This window comes from Centruroides sculpturatus, unplaced genomic scaffold (assembly GCF_000671375.1).
Source record: "Centruroides sculpturatus isolate CEXI.00-Female unplaced genomic scaffold, Cexi_2.0 scaffold535, whole genome shotgun sequence".
NCBI lineage: Eukaryota > Metazoa > Arthropoda > Arachnida > Scorpiones > Buthidae > Centruroides > Centruroides sculpturatus.
This window is the reverse complement of record NW_019384785.1, coordinates 289,471-309,812: the sequence shown is the minus strand read 5'-3', so window position 1 is coordinate 309,812 and position 20,342 is coordinate 289,471. Positions and strand designations below refer to the sequence as shown.

The 20,342-nt window shown below is 23.6% G+C and overlaps 2 protein-coding genes across 4 annotated transcripts in view; one reads left to right on the top strand and one right to left on the bottom strand.

The window, feature by feature from the left end:
- Positions 1-20,342, bottom strand: part of LOC111629247 — a 235,408-nt gene that overhangs the window by 201,198 nt on the left and 13,868 nt on the right. Inside the window, exon 1 of one of the 3 annotated variants that reach the window (XM_023373130.1) lies at positions 7,423-7,833. The exons of the other annotated variants lie outside the window; for them this stretch is intronic. The gene's annotated coding sequence lies outside the window, so the exon portion shown is untranslated. Of the gene's footprint in view, positions 1-7,422; positions 7,834-20,342 lie in introns of those variants that run through there. 3 annotated transcript variants of the gene reach the window in all.
- Positions 15,660-20,342, top strand: part of LOC111629246 (uncharacterized phosphotransferase YvkC-like) — a 52,577-nt gene continuing 47,894 nt past the window's right edge. Inside the window, exon 1 of the mRNA XM_023373127.1 lies at positions 15,660-15,761. Within this exon, the coding sequence (XP_023228895.1) occupies positions 15,683-15,761 (79 nt within the window). The 5' untranslated portion in view covers positions 15,660-15,682. The remainder of the gene's footprint in view (positions 15,762-20,342) is intronic.

The window sequence follows — 20,342 nt, the reverse complement described above, 5'->3', positions numbered from 1 at the left end:
TTTATTGTGGACTAGATGCTTACTCCGGGCTAACTTCACCAAGCGTGCTTAAATTATACTAAAGTTGCTCTATTTATATTAATTATAACGCCTGTTTCACACCTAGAAATTCGATAATTTTCATAGCAATCAACATGAATATACAGTAAATTTATTTTCTAATGTGAAGCAGGAAGTAAAATTTGATGATTATTCCAATGTGATATATCGGAGAAAATTATTGCAATACAAAGCATTTGGAGATGCTCAATTATTTAATTCAATACTAAAATCTGGATTATTAGTACACTTAAAACAATATATTGCACTTTAATATTTTACTGGACTGTTAAAAAATTTAAAGTAATTGAAATAACATAAATATTTTATTAAATTTTAGAAACTGTCGTAACTTTAAAGTTTATTATCATTTTAAAAATTCGATTTGTAACTTATGTGAAAAATTTTTCATAAGCATAATTTCCAAACCCAACTTTTATCTTCTAGGTATATTGTCACTGATTATCCATTTATGCAGGATATTTAGGCGTTATATATTATATTATATATGATAAATATCGATATTATAAAACAAATTATAATATAAATCCTTATTTCAATAGTTTAATAGAAATATATTATAATTTCAAATGCTATAAGTTGTATATAATTAAAACATAGTTATATAAAACTTTTGAACTATTTGAAATAACAGATAAAATCTACTAGAAATGGAAAAAAATATATCTACAATTTAAATATAATATGTAACTGCAATATAATTGTATATTATAGTGTATAATTGTAAGTATTTCATACTTTTATACAGTTTTTCGTAAAATATATAAAACAAATAATTAAACATATTAATTAAATTTAATATTGTAGTTTTTAATTTTTATATATGGCACGTTATATAAAGTATGAAAATTATGTTAAATACGAAACATCTTCTCTACTTATTTAGTAATATTATATTGGAAAATAATTCGTTAATCTTAAAAACGAGTTCAGATAAATATAATCAATATTTTTTTTAAATTTTCCGTTGATATAAATGACCAATTATACTATCTACTTCATGTCAAAATAAATTATGCCATTAATCATAATTAAAGATTATAAATATATGGTTGATGATTTCCGAAAATTTATTTTTAATAATAAATATCAATAGTTTAAAATGTATTGCATTTTTCTTAATTTAAAAATTTAATGACTTGATAAGAAAAAGTTCAATTCACAATTATGAAAATAATCTTTGTTTATGTTAAAATATATTTTAGTAATTAATGAATAAATAAATAAAATCTTGAAAAGATATTAATTGAGAAAAGAAACTCATACATGAGTAATGGAACATATTACAAGATTCCCTATTATGAATCCTATATATATATTCAGCGTTTTATTAACTTTTATTCCCAATACAGAACTATAACTTATCTTTCATGAATGAATTATAACCAATTCTTAGCTTCTTCACAACAACCTTAATTATGCATGTGTGTGTAACTTAATGCACAGTATTATTATCCAAACTGAATTACAGTTTGGATCGCTGTTCGTTTCAGTAAAGTAAGATTTTTTTTCTCTCTCTTTTTGTAATTCTTCCATCTAAAGATCATGTCGAGTCGGATTTTTTCCAAGGGCATCACAATATCCGTCTTTCATATTTTTAGATTTTCCATCAACAACTTTTTGATATATTAAATATAAATCTTATTGACATTTTTATTTGAATTTTCGATAATTTTTATTTAATATAAAAATAGTTATTTTCAAATTAATAATTTAATGAAAAAAAGGAATAACCTATTTTTATAAAATCAAAGATGTCCTATTTTAACATTTATTCTCTACATTATTAATATTTTTTTAAAGAAAAATTTTATTCTCATATAGATAAATAACATTTATATACTCAATTAACATTACCAACTAATTTCAAATGCAAAAGCAATATTAAGTTTACGAGTTTATTTTTATATTTTGCATTTATTTCTAATTATTCGTAAAATAATTAATGTAATTTGAAACGGGAAAATACGTATTTAACTTTTCCTGATTACTATTTAACATTTATAAAACTTATATTATCATTTAATAAATAATAATGAACTCTTTATTTTAATAATTAATTTTTTATGGAAGATCTTCACATCTTAATTTGGATTATATCTATAAATAAATATTCATAATTCCTAAATATTTTAATAATATACATTAGCTTTATGTCTAGCGAAATTGGATAAGTAATTTTGCATACTATACTCCCATTAAATTCAGATAAGTATTTCAAACGAATTTTCAACGAAATCACTTTATCAACTATATGTTCACTTTTCTATATTTTCCTTTCTAACTTTATATTTCTTACTTTAACTATATATTTTAATTGTGTAACGTACAGTGCATGGATTACAATTGCTTAGTTTCTGAAATATTAAACATATAAAGCTGCTGCCAATAATTTGTTTAACAGAGCATATTTAGAATGGTTCTAAATTAAATTTTAACTATCTCTGTCGACATATTTCAAAACAATGTTAATCACAAAGGTCAAGTAAAACTGACTTGTACACCATCGTATTTATAGCACTAGTTCTAAAAAGTAAAATTAATTTAATGAAATAACAATGTGCAATTCGTTTTACGAGTATACACTTTTGTCAATTAATTGTGTATTTATTTCGTGTCTATTTTATTTTATAGTCAGTCTTTGCGTAATATAAGTAGCTAATTAAATTATTTTTATAGATTAAAAAGTTACGTAGACATGATCAGTAGGAGTTAAACTGATTAAAATTTCATTTTCTTGAGTTTGCAAATATTATTTTCTCAAACTGAAAGAGAAAAATTTTCAAGAGGTTTTATAAGTTATATTCGAATATCTAGTTATTATACAAAACGCATTAATTTGAATAAATACATCGAAATAGGTTCTAATAAAAGAATATAAGTGGATTCTTGCTATCAAAACTTTTAAAATTTTCACACGGGATTTGATAGTGTTTTACGATATTCAGAAATAATGTATTTCGATCATGAAAATACTTGATTTCTGAATCAATTTAACTACAATTTTGACAAGTTCTTTTAATGATTACAAATTAGAAGTCTCTTAATTCATTTAACAGATCTTATTTAATTGCAGCTGAAGCGTATTTAATTAAAGAAATTAAATGTCATTTAAGGTTAATTCTTTATTTATATACACTAATAACATTTATATTCACAATTAATATAAGATATCAATTTAACATATAAAAAGAATTGTTAAGTTTATGATTTTATTTTTATTTTATATCTACATTAATCTACAAATACAGTAATTAAAATTAAATTTAATTCGAAATGTATAAATAAGCGTTTGTTATTTTTCGCCAGTTATCATTTACAATGTTTTTTTTATAACTTATATTATTTGTTCAAAAATTTTCTTTTAAATTGAAATTTTGGATTATATCCAAATTAAACAAAATTTATCGATCAAATTTAAAATCACATACTTAACAAAAATTATTTGAATTAAAAATATCAATTATCTATCATTTAAAAAACTTTTATGTTTTTTTTTCCTTATAAAATTATTCTTATCACAAAACTTTGACCAAAAAAAAAACAGAAATTCAAAAAAGATAGACGAATAAAATGGACCAAGAAAAAGAAATTTTTATACCAAATTACAGATAAATTTCATTTTTTCCTCTTTTCGATAAAGCTGAAACAATTTTATTAACTAGAACTATTGTTTACCACAATAAAATGTTCGAATCTACACAATATAAAAATTGGTATTTTTTTTAATTTTTAACATTCAAAATTTCATGAAGACATCATATAAGCACCGTATATTTTATGTTTAAACTGTTTTTGTACTTAAATATTTTCATTTATTTATTATGATTTGAGTATACTTTAAGAAACATCAGAAAATATATTCATATCTCGTTTTAGATATTTATTCAAGTGTACTGAAAAAAAAAAAATTAAATATTTATAACTGAAAACCAAAAACATTTTTTACATTACATTAAAATTTATTGTTATATTACATTGTTATATTAAATAATATTCTTAAGGAGTTGTTTTAATTAGATAAAATTAATTTCTCGTATTCATGAGATAAATTAAATTATTATGCAATTCGTTTTACGAGTATACACTTTTGTCAATTAATTGTGTATTTATTTCGTGTCTATTTTATTTTATAGTTAGTCTTTGCGTAATATAAGTAGCTAATTAAATTATTTTTATAGATTAAAAAGTTACGTAGACATGATCAGTAGGAGTTAAACTGATTAAAATTTCATTTTCTTGAGTTTGCAAATATTATTTTCTCAAACTGAAAGAGAAAAATTTTCAAGAGGTTTTATAAGTTATATTCGAATATCTAGTTATTATACAAAACGCATTAATTTGAATAAATACATCGAAATAGGTTCTAATAAAAGAATATAAGTGGATTCTTGCTATCAAAACTTTTAAAATTTTCACACGGGATTTGATAGTGTTTTACGATATTCAGAAATAATGTATTTCGATCATGAAAATACTTGATTTCTGAATCAATTTAACTACAATTTTGACAAGTTCTTTTAATGATTACAAATTAGAAGTCTCTTAATTCATTTAACAGATCTTATTTAATTGCAGCTGAAGCGTATTTAATTAAAGAAATTAAATGTCATTTAAGGTTAATTCTTTATTTATATACACTAATAACATTTATATTCACAATTAATATAAGATATCAATTTAACATATAAAAAGAATNCATTTAGAAGAAATATGAAACTAGTTGAAGAATATGCTTGATGGTTATTTGATGGTTCTCGATTTTTTGAATATACTTCACACATATCACAAGTGATGTGAAGATTCTTAAATAAACAGAAATATTCATTTTTATGGTTAACAAATCACACGAAACATTTTGTTTCCGTGCAAAATACATTAGAAAATATATAATTCGCAACAAAAGTTTCTCATTTACTCAATAACCTTTCATAGAAAATATTATTATATTTATTCAAAAGTTGGATTTAATGCTTCGAGCAATAAATAACCGTGTAATTAATTTAAAACGGTAAGATGTTTTGGTAATATGTGGTATAATTTACTTTTAGCAGAATTAACTTTTAAAGATTCATTTGTATTATGTTTTAACAATTACTTTATTAAATTAGTAATTGACTTGTTGTAGCTAATTATACAATATTAAAAATTCAAATAGCAAATTTTTAAAGATTAAACTATATAGCACATTGTATTTTAAAAAAACAGTATAATTTATTATTACAAAAATCAATATAACTGTTTCTAAAAAGTTTATCATCTTTTTATTTTTAATTCTTAACAATGACATAAGAGTTCCAATATAATAAAATTAATATAAATAAATTAATTATTATTTACTATAAAAATAATTCATTGTTTAATATAATACATTTTAGCTTAATAATATTAATACATTATTTATATAAAAATATACTACAATATACTAAATGTGAAAAAACAAAAGTGCTCAAAACTTTAAAGGAAAAAATTTTGAAAAGCTGTAAATTAACAAAAAACCAAAGGATGTGAAATAAACTCAATTAATTTTATAAAATATGAGATTTTTAGCCGAAAGAAACTCATAAATGAAAAATGATAATATTTCATGCCTTATTTTCTTTTTTTTTTTTTTACTTCAGGTGTCATAAAGAGACATGAGATAATTTAATCGATTTATTGTGGACTAGATGCTTACTCCGGGCTAACTTCACCAAGCGTGCTTAAATTATACTAAAGTTGCTCTATTTATATTAATTATAACGCCTGTTTCACACCTAGAAATTCGATAATTTTCATAGCAATCAACATGAATATACAGTAAATTTATTTTCTAATGTGAAGCAGGAAGTAAAATTTGATGATTATTCCAATGTGATATATCGGAGAAAATTATTGCAATACAAAGCATTTGGAGATGCTCAATTATTTAATTCAATACTAAAATCTGGATTATTAGTACACTTAAAACAATATATTGCACTTTAATATTTTACTGGACTGTTAAAAAATTTAAAGTAATTGAAATAACATAAATATTTTATTAAATTTTAGAAACTGTCGTAACTTTAAAGTTTATTATCATTTTAAAAATTCGATTTGTAACTTATGTGAAAAATTTTTCATAAGCATAATTTCCAAACCCAACTTTTATCTTCTAGGTATATTGTCACTGATTATCCATTTATGCAGGATATTTAGGCGTTATATATTATATTATATAAGTTACAAAATAATATTTATTCCCATAATTCATCTATTTTATGCATGAATCCAGATACAGTAGCAACAAATATTGCTACAACAGATGACGTATATTTCGCTTTTTCTAGCTTTCCCTTTTTTTTTTTTTTTCTTTTTTTGCTCTCATTTTTTTTACCTAAAAATGGGAAAATATAACAGAGGTCTTGTCAAAATAAAAATATTATCGAATCACAAACTATTCAGCTGCATCAAAATAAATACGTATTATCGTTTAAAGTGCCTTTGTATTGTATATACAATTCAATTATATGATTGCATGGAAAATACACAATATATACTGCACACTAAACTTTTGTAACTTACAAAACTGTTTTCTAAAAGCTTCTTGAGTTTATATATATTATATATAACTGATACCGGTATCTTAAACTTACAGCGTAATAAAATCCTATCTTCAATGACGGAATAAGATTTTATTTTGAGACGGATCAAATCTCTATATAACTTCAAAAGAAAGTCAAGCAAAATGTTTAGATTATAAATATAATTTTCAATATTTTCTACAAAGAAGTATTTACCTATAAAATTATTTATAACCGCGTTTATATCTTTATTTAATTTTATTATTGCAATGACTTAATCCAAATTAAAGTATATAGATTTTCCGAAAATATAAGATAATTCGGAAAAATTACTTATTAGATTAATTAAAATCTTAATAGTGAGAACTGCACCAAATTAGCAGCAATGGATATCGTGATGTCTCTCTCTCTCTCTCTCTCTCTCTTCGTTCCTCTTTATATATAGCATTTGGAAATTTCTCATTAGCATCTCAAACACGAGATGATAATAAGATGGACATCATTTTTACGTTAGTTGAGAGGAAATTAAAAAGGGAAAAAAATAAGAAACTTATGCTACCATCAAAAGATTTCATACTGCCGCAATTCATTGAGAGTTTCACGTAATTAAACTTATGTAATTCATCTTTAATGACAAAGATAGCGGGACAACATAATTATTGAAATTTTGCAAGGCCAGTTAATGCCCAGGATGCTAATATTTAACGGTTGTTTACCAATTGGTTCCGCTCAGTCGACTGACCGAATGGAAGCAACTGGATAAAATTCCTAATTGGTCTACGGCATATTACTAATAAAGCATAGTAACTAGTCTTACCTATAGTATCCTTTGCTTGCAGTCACGTGCTTAACTTCTTAAAATCAAAGGATGGAAGGATTAGGAAGAGAATCAGTCAAGCAAGACTGTAACAATGTCGGTTGCTGGCGGTCGATATTTCTACCACAATTTCCTACCAGAAATTCCAAATTATAAACAAAAATAATATACATCGGAATTAAAATATTTCTTTTCCAGAAATTCTCTTTCTTTGTGAATGTTGCGTTGTTTTATACCAGATGGAAAAGGGATGCGCTGCGAGTGATTTACCACAGCATTACTAGATTCAATAGTTGAAGAGCTAAGTAGGATGCAACCCTGGCGACGGACTGGGAAAACATTGACTATGGCGCACGCGCACCGCACCCAAGCCAAGCAGACGACGATTACTTTCTATGTTTAAATATCATTATCGACCATAAAAATCATAAAATATCTTTTTATCTCCAATTTAATAATTTAAAAAATTTAATTAAGTTATAATAATAATATTATTATTTTGTTCCTTCTGCAGTATACGATGCTCTCTGGAAAGGCACCCTTTCAATCCTACAGCAGAGAAGCTAGTGCANTTGTTTATGTTAAAATATATTTTAGTAATTAATGAATAAATAAATAAAATCTTGAAAAGATATTAATTGAGAAAAGAAACTCATACATGAGTAATGGAACATATTACAAGATTCCCTATTATGAATCCTATATATATATTCAGCGTTTTATTAACTTTTATTCCCAATACAGAACTATAACTTATCTTTCATGAATGAATTATAACCAATTCTTAGCTTCTTCACAACAACCTTAATTATGCATGTGTGTGTAACTTAATGCACAGTATTATTATCCAAACTGAATTACAGTTTGGATCGCTGTTCGTTTCAGTAAAGTAAGATTTTTTTTCTCTCTCTTTTTGTAATTCTTCCATCTAAAGATCATGTCGAGTCGGATTTTTTCCAAGGGCATCACAATATCCGTCTTTCATATTTTTAGATTTTCCATCAACAACTTTTTGATATATTAAATATAAATCTTATTGNACAAAAATAATATACATCGGAATTAAAATATTTCTTTTCCAGAAATTCTCTTTCTTTGTGAATGTTGCGTTGTTTTATACCAGATGGAAAAGGGATGCGCTGCGAGTGATTTACCACAGCATTACTAGATTCAATAGTTGAAGAGCTAAGTAGGATGCAACCCTGGCGACGGACTGGGAAAACATTGACTATGGCGCACGCGCACCGCACCCAAGCCAAGCAGACGACGATTACTTTCTATGTTTAAATATCATTATCGACCATAAAAATCATAAAATATCTTTTTATCTCCAATTTAATAATTTATGTCATTTAATTAAGTTATAATAAATTACAAATATTTTTTTTTCGATTATAAAATTTTTAAAAATTATTTACGAAATTTCATTTCGGTTTTTTAGTTTTCATTTTTTTTTTGTTCTTTTTTCAATGTTAAATTTTAAATTGAAGTAATCCGTAATTTTAAAATTGAAAAACAAAATATAAAATGGAAAATTTACGTACAACAGTCATTTGTTTTTGTTTGTTTTATTTTTATTTATTTATTTAGTTCAAGCAACAATAATGCTTATTTCAAAATATTAAGAAATTAAATTATAAAAATAATTCTGTGTTTTTAATGTAATAAAATTTAATAATAAATTTAATAATTGTTATATATGTTTCATGAATCTTCAGTAAAATTTTTAAAACATAATTAATAAATAAAAATCAACTATTTTAAATAATATAAACATAATTTCATTAATATATATACATAATATTTATTTATTTATCGTGAAAAATTAGTAAAATCTTAATAAAAATTTATTTAAAATATTATTCCAAAGTTTATGGCGTACATTAAGATTCCCTCTACGCTTATAAAATATTTAATATTTATAATATATTTATGCAGATTATCTTCATTTTCGCATAAACAATTTCAGTATTACTTTTTACTTAATTTAAAAAAAATAAATAAAACTCTTATAAAGTAATGTTTATTTGAAGATTAAAAAATAAATAATTTTACATTCGTATTTTATAAATTAAGATATTTTCTTTCTATTAAAAAAAGTGCCTTTTTAAATATTTCAACTGAATATTGCTTTTAAATAACAGAAAATATTATCAATCATATAATTTAGTTATCGTAAAAAATTTTTATTTGTATTCTACTTAATTTTATTTATTATGATTTAAAATATGAAATAAACAGTCTATAATAATTTTACTTTATTTATTTTCGGAGATATTCTCAACGAAATAATAATTTCATTATTTTAATCTCTTAAAAAGTAAATATAAAGAAAAAATAATAATGAGAAAATGTCAAACGAACGCAAAATTTATAACAAATATATGGCAAATGGTTATTTCAATAAACCAGATGAAATATATATATATATACAGTATGTGGTTTATCATGTCTAATCTGATGAAATTTTATGGCGCCAATCTATTTTATGCATGAATCCAGATACAGTAGCAACAAATATTGCTACAACAGATGACGTATATTTCGCTTTTTCTAGCTTTCCCTTTATTTTTTTTTTTCTTTTTTTGCTCTCATTTTTTTACCTAAAAATGGGAAAATATAACAGAGGTCTTGTCAAAATAAAAATATTATCGAATCACAAACTATTCAGCTGCATCAAAATAAATACGTATTATCGTTTAAAGTGCCTTTGTATTGTATATACAATTCAATTATATGATTGCATGGAAAATACACAATATATACTGCACACTAAACTTTTGTAACTTACAAAACTGTTTTCTAAAAGCTTCTTGAGTTTATATATATTATATATAACTGATACCGGTATCTTAAACTTACAGCGTAATAAAATCCTATCTTCAATGACGGAATAAGATTTTATTTTGAGACGGATCAAATCTCTATATAACTTCAAAAGAAAGTCAAGCAAAATGTTTAGATTATAAATATAATTTTCAATATTTTCTACAAAGAAGTATTTACCTATAAAATTATTTATAACCGCGTTTATATCTATTTTTTATTATTCAATTTTCATAACAACTAAGTTTGAAATTCAGTTCAATTATGTCTATTTCTTAAATGATTTTAATGGTAAAAATATCATAAAAAGATTTTGTTAATTACGTTTGATAGGATTGACTGACAACTGGAATAGGTGTCAATAAGAATGGATTATAATATTTCATTATTTACTGATCTATATATATAAAATTGCTTGTCCTGACTGACTGAATGACTCACTGATTCATCATCGCCCATAGCAAACCGCTGAATCTAAAGAGGTGAAATTTGGTACACGGTTAGGGTACGTCATGAAAACGCACACTAAGAAGGGATTTTTCGAAATTCCCTCGCGAGGGAGAGCATTAAGGCTTAACCGGAAGAACGGCTTCTACTGTACTATTTTAGACGCGATTTTTTGTTTTATCTGCGTTTTAGTAGGGTATGCCATGGCAATGCACACTAAGAAAGAATTTTTCGAAATTTTTCCCGCTGNTTATATTAAATTCATATTTCGTTAACAAATAACTTTAGTTTTGGCTTTTAAATAATTGTATAATTTTTCTTGAGTCTATATCAATCATTATGAAATCTCCTGGTTGCAAAATATTTTAATTAAAATTGATTATTGGTACTTGTACAATTTTCGATAAAATGAAACAAAATTTGTTAGTATTCATTATATTCAGATGTTATCAATAGAATATGAAAACAGGATAAGCTTTACACTGTTAGTCTTTATTTTAATGAAATATATTAAATAAGTTACGTACAGTTTCATAAATCCTGGTTGAGCGATGCTCGGTACTCGTAAGGGGTTCAAGAAGTTTTAAAAAGAATTTACTTAGTAATTTTAACTTCTCACAACATACAAATTTTTAAAAGATTAAAAGAATTTTAATTGAAATCGTAGATTTAACTTACATTTACTTTAATAAATACAGTTACAAATAAAATTAAAAGTATTGTATAATTTAAAAGTCATTACATTCAGTAAGTAGGTCTAATCTAAAAATAGAATACATCGCATACGATGATGCTTCCAAATCCAGTTTATTTAATATAACAGAGTTATTCGAGTATTTGATCATAAAAGACATCCTTAGTCTACATTATCTTGGTAAATCGAGACTCTACCNATTATACAAGTTTCCTTTACATTGAATTAAAAGTATTTTCCTATTTATTCACTTTTTTATATATATTTTATTTTTATGTTTATTTCAATTTTTTATTTATTTGAATTTTTCTTATTTCTCCTTTAAATGTAAATTTATCGTTTTGCTCATTTGATATGCAGTTTAACTTTGTAACGTATTTTTATTTATTTGTTTTTTACCTACATATACAGATAGATAATACGATCAATAGATATTAATTATTTGCCTTGTTTAGTTTAAGATAATAAACAATAAAGATATAAAAAATATTGATACGCAAACAAACTCCTTCTCACCTATGATAAATTATCATTGCTTTTATCTAATTATATCTTTATGGATTCATAGTCTGAACAAATGAAAAGAATAGTTATACAAGAAAATATAATTTTTAAAATTATTTTTATATTTTAAATATGTATAAATGAACATCAGGAGAAATTAGAAAGTAATGTAAAAAGTAGGAGAAGTTAGAGTACTTTCAATCTGTTCGTTATAAATAATTGATTAAGAAACAATTCACATTAGATATCACAAGTTTTGATAAAATAGATATAAATTATAAACTTACATTAAAATTATTTTTCATATCTCTTAATTATTTATCATGTAGTGTAAAAGTTCAAATAATCATTTATAACATAATAACTTTGATTTATTACTTCGAATAGCACAAACGACTATTTGTAATATTACGATTAACAACGTTATGTATATTGATTTTTCTATAAAAATATATTTATGCGATAAACTAATTTTATAAGCAGGAATATAGAGACTAACATTAAATATTAAATTGCAATTATTAAACTATTTCGATTTTATAGGAAATATAATATATTGATTCAAAGTAATGGATAAAAATTCGATTTAAGTTGAATTTTATCTTATAACCTGACACTGTACTGTATATGAATTTTTCTTTTGAATAAACACTTTTTTCGATTATCTTATAGACAATTTCAATATAAGCTTATATCTAATTTTATATCTTATTTTTCTAAATTAGTAATAAACTTAGTAATCCAATAATAAATCGAATTACATGATTTTATTTTGTAAAATTTAAATATAATATTAATTTATATTACAGATTTGGCTAGAAAATTAATAAAATAATTTCAGAAATTTTGTAAAGCGAATGACGTGATTGATTTAGTTGAACATATAAATGAAGAATAAACCATAAATCACAATTTTCTAGACTTTCGTGGTATTTCATTATATTATTGTTGTTAGTATTTTGTTTAATTGAAATTTTTAATTAATCAATTTAAAAAGTTCTGGCTTTTATAAAATCGAATAAACAATATAATTTTAATTATGTAAGAGCTGAGAAAAGCAGACAGCAAAGTTTACACAGCCATTTCTCATAAATCAATTGATAGTTCATTTTCAGAAACTCGAAGAATCAAAGAACTTGTTATAATCAAATTATCAAAGAGAACATGCATGATAATATAAGTATAAAATAATATTTTAATATTACTAATAAAATCAAATTCTCGATTAATAATAAAAATATGTATCATTATTTAAAGCAATTTCTCATACAAGCATTCTGCAAACTTCACGGTAAATATCAAAGAGTAAATACATTATATTATCGAGAGTAACTGTTATCAATACAATTTTTAAAAAAATTATTTTTGTAAAATGTGAATGTTTATCGTTTGAATACATATTTTATTCCGGTAATACAAATACAATTATGCTTATTGTACTGTACTGTATATATCCAGAAAGCTGTAAAAAAAGGAATAGAAATTGCTTCGTTAATTTGTTATTAAAAAATAGATTTTAATTTCTACAATTTTTTAAAAAGTTTGTTTTTGATTTTATATTAAATATACGATGATTAATAAATTTGTAATTTATTTAGACAAATTTAAAATGAGAAAATTTTAAATCGAAACTAAGTAAATATACGATGAGAAAAATCAGGAATTTTGTTTATTTTTATTAACATACTTTTAAAGAGAATCTCTCTTTTTAATTTAAAGTGAATCATCGTTTATTAATAGTGTGGTTATCAAGATTTAAATTCTGTATATATATGAATGTTCTATGCCAGAATACAATATTCTAGAAAAGTCTATATCATTCAGACAATAATAAAAGACAGACACTTTTTTGCCTATTTGTAGCTTCGCTATTGAATATTTTATAATAATGCGTTATATAACGTTCTAAAATATTTCAAAAACATCTTTAAATATTTTATTTATAAAGAAATTTGATAACATAGGGATAAAAAAATACTAAAATCACAATTATACAGGTTTACCGGTCTATGAAACTACAAAACTTTAAAATGATAATAAAATTCGAAAGTTCATCAAAATTTTTATGGAAAAAATTTAAAATTGAAGAGAAATAACTTATTGGAAACATATTATGATGGATAATTTTCCAAGTATGATAGATTATTGCAAGCGTATCTAACTATAGAAACAATGTAACATATAAAGCTTTATGGCAAGGAATTAACAATTTTATAAGTGATATAGGATAACCTAACCATGTGTTTTTTTCATTAAAATTTATAATTATGAAACCTTTAAAAGTTTCGTTTATTAAAGAATTATTGATTTAGAATACAATAATAAAAATATATTAATTATTAAAATTACAATTATTTTAAATTTGCTAGTCAACTGTTTTCCAATTGCAACATTATTCACAATTTGCTTACCATAACATAATGTTTTATAAATAAATAATAACAAGTTTTTATGAACAAATGGTTCAAAAATACAACGCATGGTTTCTGCTTGACACTTGCGATAAACTTGGTCGGAAATCTCAAATCGGACATTTGTGTTATATTATTAGATCGTTTGAGGCTTGCATAGAATATTGTTTGGCAGACCAATTTTCATTTTGCCATTAATCGTTACTGCTTACGCTACTAATATTGATATTCTAACGTATGTCGACATTAACTATTGCTATATTATTCAGCGATGACTATGAGAAAATTATTGAAAATACAGTATTATAGAAACGAAAAATGATTAACTGCATATTAAAAGTTTTTTTACTTTACTTTGAAAAAGTAATAAGAACTTCTCAAGCATACACTATATAATTTATATGATAAATATTAAGAAGGAATAATGAATTGTTTTTGTATCTATAATCTTGATATGATACACGTTTTAATAAAATTTTCCGATTTTACATTAAATGAATGATAAAAAATGATTTTCTAGTGGGAGGAAAGTATCTAATTTAAGCAAATTTAAAAGTTAAATGATGATGCTATAATCTCTACTTAAGCCTATTCTAAATCACAAACCCCAAAGATGGATTGTAACTGAAAAATATAAGTTCAAGTTTATATTAGAAAACACTTGATTAAATTAACTTATAACACTATTTCGTATATTCGCTATTAAATATTTTATATAATACAATTATATATGTATTATATATATATAGTATATAGAATACATAATTCATCGTGACATATTAGTAAATTCATACACTAATTTATTAATATATATTACCAAACGAGATGTATACATACTTAATATTAATAGTATTAAATTGCTAAGTAATTTATAATATCAAGAAATTAATATTGATACATTTACAATATTTATTATTTTTTTAATTTGGATCATTTTTACTTGTACTTAAAATCTAATATTTGTTTTAAAACTAAAATTATTGTTATAATTATTTTAATAAACAATTTGATAAAGAAAAAGCAATTACTAAATTATCTGAAATAATATTACATATTATCAGGTAATTGGGATGATTCGAAAAAATAAGACATAAAGTTTGAAGACAATAGAAGAAATGAATAAATTTCTTTGACACAGAATGACGATTTAATTTACAGTAATATTGTTCGCAGTCTTCCGTTACAAAACAATGATTATAATTTAAAACGACAAACATTTTCAATTGATATCTTCGAAAGATTAGAAGACCTTCAGATACAAAACAATACATTCCCGATATATTAACGCTCATGTGACTTTTAAGATATAATCTAATACATGCTATTTATCTGCTTATTACTTAAAATCTAGTTTTTGCACAACTGTCTAGGTTTCGTTATGGGTTTGATATTGACTGTGCCGTTAATTATCATCATAAATGTTGTTAGAAAGTATTTTTCTCAGAAACAAAACTCCAGTAAGTACTTTAGCCTTGTTAAACTCTAATTAAGCCAAGATAACTTTTAAAAAACCATTAATCATTGTTACAGTAATTTACAGTAAAATTATAATTCCGATTTTAATTACGTAAGAACAAAAATTATTAGCTTATTATTAAGATTTAATTAAATTCTTAAATTTTCTGATAGAATATTTATTTAATTATAATGGAAAAGTGTAACCTAAATTTAGATAAAATTTGTATATTTTAATTTTTGATCTTATTTAATCTTCGTATTAAAATTTTAATACAGAATATAAATACACAGTAAATATTTATAAACAGACTTTATCCTTGATCAATGATTAATGAAACCAGATAATATTGAAGGCTTTTCTGATAAAACTAGTTAATTGAAATCACTCCTATTATCGCAAACAATGGATAGTATTTTTTACAATCTTATGTTGAAATACGATAAGATTCTATTTTTTTTAAATGACGAATTTTTTAAAGATAAACCTAATAAATAATAGTGCTATTCATCGTCTTACTTTAATTAAATATAGCTGATAATTAATAAAATTAATATTTTTATAATAAAACTTTATAAATATTGTTTATCATATCTGTGGCATTTCATATAATTATCTAACTTCACATATATATTGATATAAAAGTAATTTTATTTTATCAGAAACATATCTTCATTATAATCATAAATGTTGAAGCTTGTTAACACATACTGTAACTGTATTAACAAGCTTCATCATTTATGATTATAATGAATAATAATTGTTTAACACTAGAACAAAGTTCTCTATAGTTAAAACTTCAGCGAAATTATTAAAACAAGTACAGTTTCATGAAAAGTTCTCTCTCTCACGATCTTATACTTGCATTCACGCACTGTATTCAGTTACATACTCGCTTTATTAACATGTTATAATAACGATAACTCTATTAAATTTTAATAAAATTTTAAAGTAAAGTTTATTTGTTTATTTATTTATTACAATGACTCTCGGAAAAGCTTTGAGACAGTTGATTTGCACCCCATTTACACAACAAGCCCAAATAAACAAGTAAAATTACAATAAGACAAAAGATAAACACAAAAAGCTATAGTATGATACATAAACTACATATATGGCGGAAAGATATATAAAAGTACATATAAAATACGTGTATATAAACGGCGGTATGGATGCATATTAATAAAAAGAATAATTGTAAAGAACAAAGACGCTGAATAAAAATTTAAATTATTGTAAATCACTTTAAACTGGGATAAAGATTTTCATTGCATTTCAATCGAAATTTATCGATTTATCGAATAGCTAACAGGTTAATTTTTTACTTAAAATTAAAACTCTTGAAAAAATAGATTTATTCTTTAACGTTACCATCATAGCCGTATTAACTAACCCATTATCGGATTCTAGGCTTTCAGGTATTTCGGGCCCCCTCCGGGACTTCAATCTTTTATCTCACTACAGTTTTCAGTCTGGCCCTACGTACAGTACTGCAGTCTAGTGAACACTAGACTGCAGTACATAGCCCTATATCAATTTTGAACATCTAAAGAATTCTATATACATTACATATATATTTAAAGTTGACAGGTCACTACCTCGCTGGGCCCATAGGTTTTAGTCTAGTCAGTTATAACGGCCCTGATTACCACATACTAAAAAAGTTCATTTAATAAAAGAAATTTATAAAATGCAATAGATTCACGAATGTTTAACAGTTGTCAAGTCACTTGCCGAATCTATTGTACTAGACGAAAACCTAAAATTTTCAAGATTAACGAGTCAATATTATTATAATTTCCTTCCTATGTTTTCAGTTTAAAACGGTTTTCAAAATATAAATTGAAATTTTTTAATATCTAAGTATTAAATGAACGGAAAAAATAATTAAAGTTGAAAAATAAATATTATAAGTGAGATTTGATTCTTTAAAGATAAAATATAAGTTCTTTTTATTTTGAAATATATTTGACATATGAATCAAGAGATAAATTTAAATTCAATTTTTCTCCCGAGAAACTTTAAATATTGTGTATCCTGATAGTTCCATAAAACGAAAATAAAAAATGTGAAAACAATTTTTGAGAATATTTCTTGAACTACACATTATCATAATATATTACACATATTTTATTTAGAGTACTAAATAGACTTTAATAAACTAATAAAATGGAAAACAAAACGGAAAATTATTAACGATAATAAAAAATTGCCATGCTGCAAATTAAAATATTTTAATTTTAAAAAATCACCTGACTTCCGGTCCAGGCCGTAAATTCGTTTATAGTTAATCGGGGTCGCTGTCCCCTAAGCTTTTCATATCTCGTCTTAATTTTAGTAGTGTCTTGACCCTGTACATCATACTTCTCCTGATAACAATCGAGTCATGCCGGCCATCTATTTAATTCCGTTCTCGAGAAAATTTTTATTGAAATCACGTGATTTCCGGTCGAGATTGGAATTTTGTACATACTTAATTGTTCCTGCCCCTAAGTTTTCTATAGTTGGCCTCGATTTTTATTTATCTAACACTGTTCTCGAGATTAAAGAAGGAAGGATGGACGAACAAACGGACAGACAAACAGGCGGACAACAGTGAGAATTTGTTGGTCCGCAATTTAAAAATTACAGTCCAATAAGATATTTTAAGAAAAGAATTTAATTTAATTATTTCGTTGTCATTATGACTGTTCAATTTTCGTATTTAAAGAATTTCAATTAAATTATGACTTACACAACCTGATTTTTAAAATCCATATTCAAATTCTAAATAAATAATTTCAACAAAAGTCAACTCGATGTTCGATGGTATATTCTGAAAATTAATTTAATTATATTTACATAAAAATTCTAAAAATATTATTCTTATTTCGACTTTTCTAATGTAGAGTTCTTCAGATATCTTTTATAAACTTTAAAAGCTTATTTTTCATATTAACTTAGTTAAAAATTTTAAGGGTCTTTTGCATCTCAAAAAACATCTTTAGAATTAAATTCATTAAAAATTCTATTTGAATCTATTTTTAAACAAGGAATTACATATAGGCCTACTACTGCTTTTCATGTCGCAAATATTCATTTCTTAAAAAGTATTAATTTCTTTTTCAATTATTTACTATGAACTAAAATTGAATTACTTAGTATTAATGCATTAGAAAAAATTCTATCCGCATATATATTTAAATTCCATTACTTCGGTTTAAGTGAATTTGCATTTTTTTAATTATTAATATATGAACTTAGTCGTTCGGTATAATATTAGACAAGAAAATGACTGAAAAAAAAAATAAATTGATTCAGATGGAACATTTGGCATTCTGCAGAAATAGTTTTCAAAAAATCCGAGGATATTAATTTTAATAAAATAAATAAAGCATGTTCTAAAATTTTCTATTGATTATCATTATCTGTAATTGAATGCCAGATCAACATCATATCTAGCATTCAGTTGTTACTATCCGAGATATCCGACGATGCTCGGGAAAATTTGATATTGCACCCTTGATCGTAAAAAAATTTATTAAAAAAATCTATTTACATTGCTTTTAAGAAGGTCAAGTAAGGAATCTTTGGACAGAAAAAGTTGTGTGCGTTACACAAACTACTTATCAGTTTGGAAACTTGGTCTAGGAATTAAATTTAAAATGAAAAAAGTAGTTAAAATTAGACAAAAAGTGTAGAAGTTTATAATAATTATCTGAAATAGTTGTTAAACAAATTCTGTATCTTTTATTGCAGTAATTATAACACAATATAATATTTTAAAATGAACTGGAGCTTTCATTAATTATTAAACAATTCTTATTTATAAAATAATGCACTAAACTTAAATTATCACAAAGCGTTAACGAGATGAAATAAGGAAAGTGGCTGGGATTTCCAAGATAACATAATATCTTTCGCTGGGTCTTAGAGAGTAAGATAAAAAATTTGGTCCAGATCGGTCAAAGGATTTCTGAGTTAATAAGGAATTTATACAGACAACAAATATTCTATTATAAACATATAGATTACTGCTTACAAGAAAATTTAAATAATAATGCAATATCTAGGCATGTAAGAGTAACTCAACAATATATTCGTTCTGATTAAAAATAACAATAATAAACATAAAAAAATTGCATTTTAATATGATTTAAACATAAGCAAAAAATTTTGAATAAAAAACTTAAGATTCAAAAATGTTTTATTATAAAAACGAAAACGTAAGAAAAAAAAATCAGTTGTATCACTTTTTGAGTGACTTTAGCCGATAAAATGTAATTTATAAATATAGAATTTTTCTTTATGCATAATAAGCACAATTTTTAAAATTAAATAAAATTTATATTTAGGATTCTATATAGCCTAAATATAAAAATTTTTCGATTTGAATAATTCTCTCCTTCACTATTGTAACAACAATGTAAACTTCACTCTAGCTGTAATATTTTACAACAGAAATATCAATTTTGTTATAAAAAAATATGAAAATTATAAAAACAATTGCAATTAAATGTTTTTAATTTTTAATTATCAAACTACTTTAAAAGTTTATTAAATAATTAAATTAATCAATAAGAAGAAACTATTTTATAAACTG